The sequence below is a fragment of the Pollicipes pollicipes genome, unplaced genomic scaffold, assembly GCF_011947565.3.
Source record: "Pollicipes pollicipes isolate AB1234 unplaced genomic scaffold, Ppol_2.1 Scaffold_6052;HRSCAF=7182_pilon_pilon_pilon, whole genome shotgun sequence".
Taxonomy (NCBI): domain Eukaryota; kingdom Metazoa; phylum Arthropoda; class Thecostraca; order Pollicipedomorpha; family Pollicipedidae; genus Pollicipes; species Pollicipes pollicipes.
This window is the reverse complement of record NW_023596805.1, coordinates 127,703-141,837: the sequence shown is the minus strand read 5'-3', so window position 1 is coordinate 141,837 and position 14,135 is coordinate 127,703. Positions and strand designations below refer to the sequence as shown.

The window sequence follows — 14,135 nt, the reverse complement described above, 5'->3', positions numbered from 1 at the left end:
GGCACCAAAAATTTTGCGAGAATTGGCGACGTCGTGCTGCCGTGGTTCAAGCAGGTTTAAAACAGGATTAATGTAATACTTATTTAAGTTACGTTAGTTAGGTCACTTTCATGGAAACAAGCACTGGCACTTTTGCAAGAAAGTGACCTAATATTTCTATTTCCCGACCTCAAGTTGACAGAAGCTGGAGACGAGCCAGTGCCAGTGTTCGATTTGATGTGCTGATGTGCAGGGGTCCAAGGTATTTTGGTCTGAATGCTCCATGCTTGAATTCTTTGGTTCTGTTGCCCAATTTCTCTGCTTTGTTGTGTATAAAAAATCCTGTGAGGGGTTAAAGTGCAGTGAGGAATGAAAACATTCGTGTCGTGTCTGGTGCTTAACACACTGTTATGAGATTGTTATCCTTCAACGCATTCTGCTCACTGCAACGAACCAAGAAGCTAAAAGCATAAAACGTTTTGCCGTGGTTAAGATGTTGCGTCCATGCCAGCTTGAGAAGTATGCCTGTTTGCTGGAACATATCTCACCAACTCATACGTCTCAACTTTTGTGAATTGAACTCTTCACTCCCACCATAGTCCAAAAGTAATTCGAGCTCACTGGAGTGCGAGTACCACATGGTCCATGTGACGCACTGGTTCAAGCCGCAACAACCGTGCTTCCCAGTGACAGCCCCCCGCCCCAAGGTGAATTGCGAGCTCACTCCTATCCGCAACAATGAGAGTGCGCGGCGAGGGTTCGCTGGTGCGCAACTGAGGGGAATACGCGTGGTGCCGTTACAGAGTGTTGACGGCGCAAGCTGCGCCCGCCAATGATTAGAATCGATGTGCTTGTCTGCAAGGTGCTGCCGTAACACGGCCCTGTCATAAATAACTAGTTCCGTTACATCACTACGGTGTTTTTTGAACATTCCTCAAATAGGGCGCTCTGAAGGGTCGTGGCGTATGTAGTCATACGCACTGCTGAGCAGCGCGCACCCGGCTCGCTTGTCACATACATTTGCCCGAGCGGTCTTCTCACTGTCTGTACGAAGAAGGCTTGATGTTCGTGAAGACTGGCGAACAAGCCTCGTCTGCACGTCTTATCTTAGAGATTCATAGGTGAATACCCTGATTAATGTACGTCTGGGAAGGGCGTGTGCCATCGTCCTCTTCCTGGCGGTCCCCGAATGTCTAGGTTAGGCTTTCAGGTCAAATTTTAAAAAAATTGAAAATTTTGAAATATTGTATTTTGTATACATTATGATATTGTGTGTTGTAATATTACACTTTGTGATGACTGACATACATAGGTATTTATTCAACGGTCGTGATGCTCTTCGAAAAAGAATTCCCATGTTGGATTAATAGATTCACAAGTTACGTTCACTCTTCTGCGTGCCAAAAATTTCCGCCTGTTTTCACGGCCCGATCGGGTGGATTCAATTAAGGGCGTTTTGGATTGGGAACCTCTAACTCTAGAGCCATGGTAAACAGAAATCCGATTCCCGGCTCCAAGTAGGTAACGAAACCCGCCGCCTGGATTTTAAACGAGATCGAGGCATGTTGATATTTTTATCGTGGTACACGTGGAACTTTAGGGAAGGTTAAACTCGTGAGACTCGGTATTTTTGGAACACAAAGCATAAGTGGATGATAGAACTTGTAATTCTGAGACTTACCAACCAGCGATTTTCATGAGAGACGAATATTCTAGAGCCTTACTGGGTATAAAAAATCATGCCCCTTGTTATTGGTAATTATCCAGTACTTGGCAGCTTTTTAAAAACATTCATGCGGCCTGTAACTCCATACCGTATTCCATATACAGAATTGGATCACTTATACAGTTACAGAGACACAGCTGATCAAAGTTGAAATTTCATAACCAGGAAGTCATCAAATGGTGGTCAAGAGTGCCGGGGTATAGCGCGACAGCCAACACAGATAGAAGGAATTTCTTCACGCAACCAGATAGCCCCAGGAAATTCCTGTCACAGTATGCTGTAACATTGATTGTTGGGGTTTTTCAAGTGTTTCAAGTTTCGTGCCTAGCTCCTCAGTACCCCGGACGTCTCTGGAGAACGCTCAATCCCTCTCAGCACGGTAAGGTGTCTGAAGAGCTTTTTAAAAACATTCATGCGGCCTGTAACTCCATACCGTATTCCATATACAGAATTGGATCACTTATACAGTTACAGAGACACAGCTGATCAAAGTTGAAATTTCATAACCAGGAAGTCATCAAATGGTGGTCAAGAGTGCCGGGGTATAGCGCGACAGCCAACACAGATAGAAGGAATTTCTTCACGCAACCAGATAGCCCCAGGAAATTCCTGTCACAGTATGCTGTAACATTGATTGTTGGGGTTTTCAAGTGTTTCAAGTTTCGTGCCTAGCTCCTCAGTACCCCGGACGTCTCTGGAGAACGCTCAATCCCTCTCAGCACGGTAAGGTGTCTGAAGAGCTTTTTAAAACATTCATGCGGCCTGTAACTCCATACCGTATTCCATATACAGAATTGGATCACTTATACAGTTACAGAGACACAGCTGATCAAAGTTGAAATTTCATAACCAGGAAGTCATCAAATAGTGGTCAAGAGTGCCGGGGTATAGCGCGACAGCCAACACAGATAGAAGGAATTTCTTCACGCAACCAGATAGCCCCAGGAAATTCCTGTCACAGTATGCTGTAACATTGATTGTTGGGGTTTTTCAAGTGTTTCAAGTTTCGTGCCTAGCTCCTCGGTACCCCGGACGTCTCTGGAGAACGCTCAATCCCTCTCAGCACGGTGAGGTGTCTGAAGAGGTGGGGACATCGCAAGCCGGATACTCGTATAGGCGCGTATATTCTCATGCACCAAAGTCGTCCTATTTTTTTGTTTACGATATGGATCATCAACGTGAACAATCGCATTAAGGACGCTGCGAACGTACGAACAATAGCACCAAACAGCATATAGCAGATGCACACGCATTTCAGCACTTCATCTGGCTACCCCGTCGACCTTAGGCAAGTGAGAAGCATTCGATCCCGCTACCACTTAAAGGTGGTGCCCTTCGGGAGGGTCCCACCGAAACATAGCTAATATTTACACGCCCCCGGCTGTACCGCTGATAAGACTTGATCGCGACCGCCTGGAAGCAGGGGGCAGCCGAGGGCCTTTTCCGCCCGCCGGAGTGGCGGGCGGCGGCGTCCTGGGATGGAGGCGTTGAGGCCGCCCCCCGCCCCCGGCGATCCAGAAGGCGCCGCTTCCCCGCGAGCGGCGGACGCCAGCCGCCCCGGCACTACCGAATGACCGCGCGTTGCGACCGGGGACCTCCCCTCGCCTGCCGACCTGACGAGGCGAGGTGCAGCCTAAAGGAATGGTGTCCAGCCAATCCCACGTCGTGGCACAGACTGCTGCGACCTCTGCCACGGCGGGCCAAAGATCCCCCGGCTGCGCTCCCGGACCGACGGCCATGTGGCCGGCTGCAGGCAGAGGTCGGAGACCCTCCACTCGCCAGCGTTGCGAGCGAAGGCTACCGGGACAGTGAGAAACGGATTTTGCCACGTGGAGTCCACACGCCTGTCGCTGCCCCCTGAGCGGCAGGCAACCAGCCGCTCCCAGCGCGATCCGTCTGTGGCCCCCTCGCGCCGGGAGCCTTCCCCCCGCCGGCTTGGCGGACGGGAGCGGTCTGAAGGGAGGGTGGATAGCCACTACCACGCCGTGACGGAGACCTCCGCTACGGCTGGCCTACTGCCGTCGGACATCTATGTTGCTACCATGCGCGAGGTAAACATCTGCACGGTTCTTTCTTTCCTGATCCCATCTGGGGCGGGTTTTCAGGAAGGCTTCGACTTGGGCGGCTCTGCTGAGCTGCTGCCCCCGTTTTGCCGGCTTATCTGAGCTCAGGTCCCGCGCGAGGTCGAAGGTTGCCGCCTCGGCGGGCGGCCCCGGCTGTCCTCGTCCACGGTGGCGGGCAAAGTTGTTTTAAGCGCGCTTCCCCCAGTAGGGCCTCGGCGCGCCGTCTCAGGGGCCGGTTTGCATCTCTTGATGGAAACCGGCCCCACCGACCGACGTGAAACATGCCTCTCATCGCCCACGGGCCCAGGTGCCATATTAAGCTGCAGAGGAGCTGGGGACTCTGGCGGTGACTCTGGGACTGGCTATGGGTCTGCACGCGCCCCGGGCTCTACAGCCCGCTGAGGATTGGCCGGTGGCGTCCTGGCGGTGGGCCGTGTCTCCGTCATTCGGTCGCGTTCTGGTGGTGGCCCTCAAGGGGCAGTGCCTACGGATCGACACCTGTCCTTCCGGCGGCGCCACCGGACGGCAGCGTGTCCGCGTTGCACGGGTGGCGGTCGTCTGTGTCCTCGTCACTGTTGCTGTTCTCGATGCCGCGGTACGCGCTCGCTGACCTGACGACTGGACGGCATGGTCTCTTGACGTGGTCGAGAACGTGGCAATACTTAACCGCTGTCGAGTAGTTCTATCATCGGTATCTGTCAGCTTCCAAAGATGTGCCATTCAGGTCATACTGGGCTTCGAGGGTGTGGGTGAGGTGGCGTGGTGGCGCCGTTCTCGGTTGACCCGAACCGCTTCGGCATAGCTGACATGGACGATGCTCGGGTTTATTACACTACAGTTTGTGACTGCGAGTACATGTCTACCATCGGAAGGTTGTCGTCGTCCTCGTCGTCTCTCCACGGGTGTTAACGCAGGTAATTTAGGAAAAAGCGGATGCTTCTGTGGATCTTGGGGGGATGATGGCGTTCTCTGATTTGTGTGTTGTTTTTTTTTTTTGTCTTGCCACCCGCATGAGTGGTGGTCAAGTCGCAACCCGTTCGCTGCGCCCGACAGAATTCTTACTGGGTAGCGTGGCGGAATAACCTCGCCTTCGTCCCTGAGTTTAATTCTGCCGTGAGAAAATCATCTGGCGCGTGTTAACTGCCAGTTTGCACTGTGCGTATGGGTTTGCTGGTAGCCTGTGTTGTACTGCCTCGACGATATCGATAGGCTTTGTTTCTAATTTCTCTGTTCACCGGAGTTCAGAGTTCAATTTTGGCCGATCTTTCCTATTTAAAATTTGGTTGTCGGAATTGTGTTCCAGCGTATCGATGTGCTTTATACTTGCGTGCGACGTGCTTTTTTAGCTTGTAGTTCTGATGTATATCGTAGAAGTTAGACTCAGTTGAGTGGAGGCGGTTTCTCCCATTTCGTTACGCGTGGCACGCGAAAAAATTTACGGCTTCGCTTATTGGATTGCTTTGGTTGCTGCGTTGTCTGTTGCGCTGCGCTGCGTTATTGCTTCGGCTGCCGCTGTCGAGTTTGACAGACCGCAGCGCAGCAACCAAACAACATTGACTCTGACTTGAGAGAATTGACTTATCAAGCGGTGATGGGCACTTCTTTGTTCCAACACATTGTTGTCTTTAGATGAATAGAGAGAACAGTTTTAAAAATTGTACACATTTTACATCCACATCTGACCGCTAAATGAATTTCAAAACCTTACCAGTTTTGAATAGCAACTTGAATGAAGGTGCTCGTAATAAGTTATTTGGTTATCACGCGCGCTCTCACCGGTACCAGTCGACAGGCGTCCCTGTGACCGCGACGGCTGGTCGTCCGCCGCCTTCGGCGGTCGGCCGCAGAGGGCGCGTCCAGGCGCGCGCACTGGTAACGCAATACACCACACTAGCCCCTCTCCAGCTTAGTCTATCGGTGTCCACCTCCCCCCGTGCACGCTCCTGTGGACCGCCCGCCCAGCTGACCTTGGGCGGGTCACGTGGCGGTCCTCCACCCCGATGAGCCGACCGCTGGCTGACCCGCCCGGCCCCGAATGACGTCACGCCGCCTCCGGCGATAGCACCAGCCGGCCGGCCCCGACCGCCGCGCGGATCTCAAACACGGCACGAGAGACCTCGGCTACCTCATCCCGGAGATGATCAACCGCTCCCTTCTCTACCGCAGACGGCTCCAAAATTTGACTGACTAGCCGGTGAGCGATGGATGGCCTCCTCAATTTGTTTTGCATGTATCGGCATCTTATCAACGTCAGTGCTGGAATACAACAGATGTAACCGTGCCGCAACATCTGACGAGATGCCATCCAAGAACCGACTCCTCAATAGAGCGGCTCCAAAAACGTGTCAGGCTCCGAGCCAGGAAACGCACCACGAAACAAAGAGTAAATCCGAAAGAAACATACGGGTGCCGGTAGTGTAGTGGCTAACGCGTCTGCGTTAACCACTGCGCGTCTGGGAAACCAGAGGTATGGGGTTCGATTCCCTGCGGTGCCCGCCCTTCCTGCCAGGGTGACAGGCAGGCGACGCTATACAGCCTCAGCAGCTGAGTGCGTCGGAAAGCCCCAATGACACACGGAAAGAAACGTACCGTATGTCTCGGAGGGCTGCTTTGCGTCGCTGATTGAGCCGGTCATGGTACCCGCTCTGGAACGGACCGAACTCCCGACGCAGCGCCGACTTCAGGCTCCGAACATCCCTTGTGCCCTCTTCTGACAGCGCATCCATCACCGCAATCCGCGAACCGGGGCCAAGAAGCGCCTTCCCCACCGCTTTCTTCTCGACCCCCATCGCCAGCCAACAGGCATCCAACCGTCGTAGAAGTCTTCCAGCTGTTCCCTATCACCCCACGTCAATTTCTCCCTCGGCTCCATATAGCACGCCCCCACTCGCTGCCACCAGTGTGATATACGCGCGCTCTCGCCGGTATCAGTCGACAGGCGTCCCGGTGACTGCTGGCCGCGGCGGTCGGTCGCAGAGGTGCGCCCAGGCGCGCACACTAGTAACGCAATACATCACATGGTTATCAAACCAAATGTTCAGGGTACGGGAGAGTATAATTAAATAGATTAGACGCAGTTAGGTATAGGGTACAAAGATATATATCTTTCTATCTATCTTTAACTATAACTATATATATATATATATATATATATATATATATATATATATATAAGCCCGTGTACAGCATCGACCTGCCCGCGCGTCACTGTTTAGATTCGCTGGCTGTTGTCCGCCGCCCGCGTCGGCAGTAGGTCGCCGTGCATTGATCTGAAAAGCCGTTCGTGTTCGAAAAAACTAGACTCGTTTTTGTGTCGAAACATGCGGGATGAATGCCCCCCTCCCGCCTCCATAAACCACCAGAAATTTAGGGCAATTGCGCGTCATCCCAAACTCATATCCTCAGGAAAAACATACGTACTAAAAAAACAAACTCCAACTCATTCGGACCAGGATCAAACAAGGATTACGTATGTGTAGGTTTTATGCTGCCACATGGCAAAATTTCGAATATATTGGCATGTAAAGCTGCAAAGGCGTAATGTCAAGAAAACTGACCGACCTGGCATCTGATGCGATGAATTAGTAACTCATCAACACGAAAATAATCCAGTTAATATTCGTATGAGCTCGTTGAGACCAATCCGCTTTTCCCTTCCGCGAGGCTCTATTTTCTTTGCTTTGGAAACGGCAGGGGGCCCCTTCCTCACCCCTAACCCACAGAGTCGGTTCCCGTTATGGAAAAAAAACAAATCAGGACGAGGAATAATGTTCGTGCCAACAGTCAAAGGGTTCAGTGCCAAGTACAGTGATAAGGTGAATAAATTTCAGCGGGAAGCCATCGCTTATGTCTATGGACACCACGACTTCGGCCCCCAGCCTGCCTTGACCATGTGTAGCCTGGGGCGGTGCCGCACAGCTGCACCAGGGCATGGCTGACCTCCGCCCTATGACTTCAGAAGGGGTCGAGCTGGGAGCGACGACCTCCAGACCCTCCACCGGACCGCTCCGCCGTCTTCGTCAGCTGTGCCATTGAACCCCGTCTGCCCTCCACCTGCCAGGCGGGCACAGGATGGGTCATATTGGACATGGGCATGCTGGCTGTGAAAACAGCTGGTTGTCGCGCCGTTAGTCACAGCCGGGACGTGGGCGAGATGAGACTGTCTAGAAAGTGTTGTAGCTGTTTCAGCTGACTGGAAATGATTATTTCAGCCCAGACAGCGAGGATTCACTCCTGTCCTGACTCATACTGATGCATTGTTGCTCAATAGCCTGGTCCAGTTGTGACTATACCAATACCCATATACCTATACCCTACCCATACCATACCTATACCCATGAGGCTGAGTGGTCCTGATATCGCATCCTCACTGAACAGAAATCAAGCGTAAATCATGCCGCCAGTCTCGTCCTCACGCCCTCCGCCGGGGGTTTTGCCGCAAGCGACGGCAGCGCCACGCAGCGGCCGCCTCGAGAGGCTCTGTGCGAGAACTTCGCTGTCTTGTCGCATCTCCGGCAGGACGGCGAACTAAGCCGGTTGTTCATTTCGATGGGGGTCCAGGTAGTGCTCGCAGCGACATCTGGAGCATTTGCTAAACGACAGGTGCTGTCCTCCAGCAGAAGTATCTGGTAACCACGATCGGCGCCTGAGACTTGTTCATTCAACATCAGAAGTTCGTGCACAGCGATTGCGCCACCACTCCCGCGTCGTCATGGTAAAGACCACGAAATGGGGAGAAAGCTTAAGATTAAAGCAAGATTTGTCAAGAGATTTAAGATTGAAGCAATGCAACGCGCATGGAGGCCAGCGAAGAAAACCAGCAAATGTGTTATTCTATTGGTACAGCAAATTCTAATCCTAAGAACACCAGCAAATTGTAACTGTAAGGCTGTGTAATTCTCTTGGTAATGAACATGGTTTTCCTGGAGCATACGCAGGCCTGCTATCGCTGGCTGTACTAGTCACTCCCGATTGTGGTGTGTGATTCCTATGCTAATGAACATCGCGACTTCATCAGCAGAACTTGTCCAGCTAAGTTATGTAAAAGTTCGACGTTGGGGGACACAAAGCGGGAATGTTATATTCCTGCTGTTTCGTTATCGTCGATCGGTTATTCGCTGTTCGCTATCGTCCATCGGTTATTCACATAGTTGCAGTACATACTGCAATCTCTGAACCTCTCGAAAATCGTACAGCTGTTATAGCGCACTGGCTTGATCTGTCTCACCAGTATGCTCCAGTATGTATGACGTCACATAGCGAGCTCCCGTGTTATTGGGCAACTTTATGACGTCATAAACATACCTGATTCTCATTGGTCATCTGGATTCCCGACGGTTCTCGAGCGCGCCGGGGAATCGCGCAAGCGGCCCGGCGACGGGAGCGTTCGCGTCCGTTCTCGATCAGTGTCTCCCAACATAAAACAGCGCGGCAGCACTCCGCCTCATCAGACTCGCCCCAATATCGGCTGGGTGCCGCTCGCGCGCAGGCGGTTAGTGAACACTCACAACGAACATGGCGACATTGCTGTTTTTCGAGCCTCGCCGAATGCGGCACTGGGACCCGTGGTCTGAGCTGGCGGAGTCCGAGGGCTGCACCTGGAACCCGCACGTCCACGGACCGCATCGGGCGCTGAAGCGGCATCTCCGCCAGGTGCTGGAGCCGACGGCAACGAAGCGACTCTGCCGCCACGAGAAGCAGCGGCCGGAAGCGAGGGGTTTCCGGCTGGTGGTCGACGCCGCTGGGGTACCGGCCGGAGGAGGTAAACGTTCGGCGGTCGGGCAGGGTGGCGACGGTGCGTGCTCGTCACAAGGAGCGCTCAGCTGGCAGCTTCGTATCCAGCAAGATGGTGCGGAAGGTGACGCTGCCAGAAAGCGTGCGGGCCGACGACCTGACCTGGAGACTCAGCCGGTCAGGTCAGTTGGTGCTGGAGGCGCCGGCGGTCGATCCGCTGGCACTGGAGGCGAAGACGGTTGAAGGTGACGTACGACGATCTGGACTCATGTGTCGTGGAAGATAAGCAGATTGAAGTTCCAGCCGCTCGGTCCGAAGAGAGAGACGCGGAAGCGGCAGTGGATGCTGATGCCGCTGCTTCGAGCGAGTGCTCTGAAAAAGAAGGCATTCACGAGTGCGAGCGGGGCGCTATAGACCGTGCTGCATCGCCAGAGGTAAAAGATGCCGCCGAGCAGGTGGCCGCATATCATCCTGCACAGGATGCAAGTACAACGCAAGCTGCTCCGACTGAAGATCACCAACCGGATGCCGGAAACGTGGCTTGATGCCACTGATGATTGTGAAGCCGAAGACCGAAGCCGCTGCCGACCACCCGGCGCCTGAGCCGGAAGGCACCGCCTCCACGACTTCCGAGTCAGAAGACAGCGAGGTCGTGGTCCTGGAGAGGATGACGGAGAGGAAGCTGGAGACGTCGCGGAACGGCGCCAGAAGGCCGACGATATTGCGGCGCGACGTCAGAGCACTGCGGACGTGCCAGGGCGGCGCCTGGAGGACACGTTCCGGCTGACCCTGGACGTACGGGACTTCCTGCCGCAGGAGGTCCGCGTCACCGTCAGGGACAGCGTGCTGACGGTGGAGGCTGTCCGCGAAACGCGAGCGGAGGATGGGAGCACGATGGTCCGCTCATGCGCAGGGCTGCACTTCCCCCTGGTGCCGACCCTGACGCCGTGATCTCCCGCTTCACGCGCGGCGGTCAGCTGGTGGTCGAGGCTCCGGTTTGCAACGGCGCATGCGCTGAAGGGCTCTGCCCCCGGCGCGTGATGGCAATGGTGACATCAGCGACTTTTAAGACTTACGAATTGCGTTCGAGAGGCATTTTCTGTACGTAGGTTATGTCTTTGTAGCAAAGTTAACGCCTTATTTTGTTATGCGTTGGCGGCGGCCCGTTGATGATGCATGACATTTTGATTACACTTCTGCATTACAAATATTTCGTTCTAAGGTAAATCGTTATATGTTTATTTCTGGCCATTTGTGTTTTTAATGTCATTTTATTCGTCTTCTCATGCGGATGCTCAAACCAATAGTTGAAATTCTCACAAACTCTTAGCTGAAAGAAAGTGCTAAAAGCTCGCAAAAATATCAACTGATTGTGTAAATAGCCGCATCCAACAGGAGTACCAGGATCAGGTGACATAAAAACCAAACATGGCCAGAAATTAACATGTGGGGTTTTACCTTTGGACGGCAGAAATGTGCTGACGTTTTACCTTCAATCCAGAATGTTGCGTCGGCTTCTATCGTTGTGATGCGCGTCGAATAATGATGGTGATGCTGCTCACATCGGTTTCGCGTCTGAGTGATGTTTATTGGCCACCACTTGCGAATGTGTAAATACATATCAGAATACGATGACCTGTTTGTGGGGAGAGACATCCATGTTAGAAGAAGGGCTGAAATGTGGACTGATCCACGTGACGAAGACGCAATCGCTGAGCTGCGGTGAATGCCGAGTATATATATATATATATATATATATATATATATATATATATATATATATATATATATATATCATATATATATATATATCATATCCATATCGTCTAGGAATTTACGTTGAGCCTGCGGCATGCTTTCGCGACATTTCGAACCCAAGTTATTATTTGCTTGCCGTTCAAGGATCAATGATTTGTTGGCCCTCATGTCAAGCGTTGCACGATTTCGACATCTCCATTTTGGAATCCGAATCTGCTGATGCCGATGTAATCGTTGCTTAACAAACTTCATCAGCCCATAGCACAACTACTGTGATTGGTCATGGGGGTGGTTGGGTGAGCACAAGTCCATACCAGTTTTTACTTTATTCACTTAGACCCATGGTCTAATACCTATCCGGCAGCACAGGGAGGTGGCATCTAGATATGGGCCCAATGGTTATTCACGTTGCTGCGTTGGTGCTTCTCGTCGCGACTTGATAGCCTGTGACAGAATCCGGAAAGGTTTGTGAATGCCATAGCTGTCTTTACCGTGTGCGTACGTTGATGCCAAACTAAGGATAACCTTGCAATAGATGTTGGATAACCACTGTGGCCATGGGTAACGCTTTTCATATCGGTTTGTGTGGCCTCAGGCGCCTGGTGTAGTCTTGTATGTGGCATGTGAGCAGCCACGTATCTGGGATGGGGGAATCAGAATTGGAGGAGTCAGTTGGATTCTGAGGGGTAAAACATGACCGAAAATATCATTTTCGGCGGGCAATGTGTGAAATATGTGTCCACAACATGGCTATCCGGAGAATCCACGTCTATGCTTGTCAGAGGCACTCGTTTTAGCGTAGCGTTTTTTGTGATCGTTTTATTGTCTAAAATGTAAGCATCCGCTCTCATAGGAGGGCTTATGAGCCTCCATTCCTCTGCCTAAGGTTTGTTCTGGGTGTAGGTTTTCGTTAAATTGTCTAATCGCGTATAAGTTTTCGTGAGCCCTTAACATATTTCTTGCGCGGTTTCACAAACACGGGTCCCTTACCACTCTGGTTTCTGAGCTGCGATGTTTTTTTTAGGACACTGCACAGTGAACCACTGCCGGTGCGAGCAGAGGTAGGCAACCGACGGTTCCACGGACTTGGGCGGCGGCTGACACTGTCGCATCGACGGAGCCCTGCCTGATATACGTGCGCTCAAAACATATATAATTGCATGCGATTGTACACGTATTAGATAACGAATACGCTTATTGAAGTTTTGTGTCTCCTGAAAGCATGGTCCTGTACATATGAGCATGTAAAGCCGAAAATAGTTGTAACCACAACAATCTGACCTTTGACCTGGCCTGTTGGGCTAATTTTAACCTAGCCACGGAAGACTTGCCACCAATGCGCAATCTCGTATATACCAATTCGCCGTATTTTTCGCGAGGCTCTATATTTCTTGCTTTGAAACCGGCAAGGGCTACATCCCCATCAGTCCGTGTTATTAAAAACGGCGAAGCAGGGTGAGTTATGATATGGTTTTTAGTTCTGCCCAAAGTGCATTGCTGTGCGCCAGGCAATGACGGAAATGCTCGAAACCGGTAGCACAGTCCCACCAACGCGCTAAACCAACCCAGATATTGATAGATCGCTGGCGTCAATAATGGCGAATAATGGCGACAATAACCTGCTGACACTGAACGCTCGCTTAATGCCCCTGCATCGCTGCTTAATCATTGATGGGATGAAGCACGCAAAAAATAATTAGAAGGGTAAGTGTGCGAGAGGTTTTGGCACGTTTCCGACTCCTGTGGTGTCATATTTTTTGCTAAGTTTACCGAAACGCGGTCATTCGGCAGCTTTGGTCTCAACACGGGCCAAATGAGAGGCGAGTGTTACATTGCGGTGCATCCGTTGCGGAAGTGTATTGGCAAAGATGATACGCAAAAGTCGACACATGTCATGAGTTCAGGATCTATGGGGGGGAGGGGGGATGAAAGCACCCATTGGAGGGGGCATCTTGTTTGTTTTACGTATTTTGAAAAGAAAAACTTGCTGGCAGGTCCAGTTCCCTCCAAATCCACGTTTGCTGTAAAACCCCTGTGTTTGCTGTAAAAATTGTCGCCTTCAGCGTCTGCTGTGTTATGATCGTGGCAACGCGGTTTTGTCGATATATTGTGAACGCTTTTGCAGCTGGGCTGAGGCAAGTTCCTAAAGATCACTCGGCGCCTCAGATGTTTTTCTGCCGACTGAAATCAAACAAACCCGGCTAACTATCCTGAGTAATCACCACATTATGCAAACATTGCAGTGTCTTCGTGTGATAATGTGATTCGCGAATAAATTGGAAAATATGCAAATATAGTTCTTAACGGACAGTGAATGGTGAGGAAGTCTTGAATAAGACTATTTTTGCACTTGGACAGGATACTAAACCAGCAGGACAACAACCGGGACCTGAAAAGAGGAATGAATGCAGACAAATTAGTTGCATGTTCCAGCCCATTCGTGTGGCGTAAACGTCAGCAATTATATATATTTTTTTCATCTCCCTGTAGGAAATAACATGAGCGCTTCACCCAAGTGGAAAGCGATTTCAGGACACTGTCGCCCCTCCCCTCACCGACCCCAGGTCTGCCACACTGACCTTATTTTCGGTGACTTCCGATGCTGCCCGATTTCCACCCTCTGCGATCCCGGGTGTTTAGCGTTGACTTCGTGTTTATCTCTGGAATGTAATGGTCTGATCGAAAGAAAAAGCAGAGTTAGATAAACTCGTCATTCCTTGTATTTTGGGTCAAAGCCTGAAATACAAGGAATGAATTTTTCACCTGAAAAAAACAATGAAAGCACATATATAGCACCATTAACGATGATCCTCTAGACTTGAAAGGCTTCAAAAGAAAGGCCACGTTCAACATCAGGAACATGACATAATGTAAGC

At 51.3% G+C, this 14,135-nt stretch overlaps 1 protein-coding gene across 1 annotated transcript in view; it reads right to left on the bottom strand.

Moving 5' to 3' along the window:
• LOC119104666 (uncharacterized) overlaps nt 1–6,557 on the bottom strand; it is a 47,326-nt gene extending 40,769 nt beyond the window's left edge. The window contains exons 1-2 of the mRNA XM_037228387.1: nt 6,358–6,557; nt 5,545–5,596 (exon numbers count right to left, since the gene is read on the bottom strand). Of these exons, the coding sequence (XP_037084282.1) occupies nt 5,545–5,596; nt 6,358–6,557 (252 nt within the window). The remainder of the gene's footprint in view (nt 1–5,544; nt 5,597–6,357) is intronic.
• Nucleotides 6,558–14,135: the final 7,578 nt, after the last annotated feature.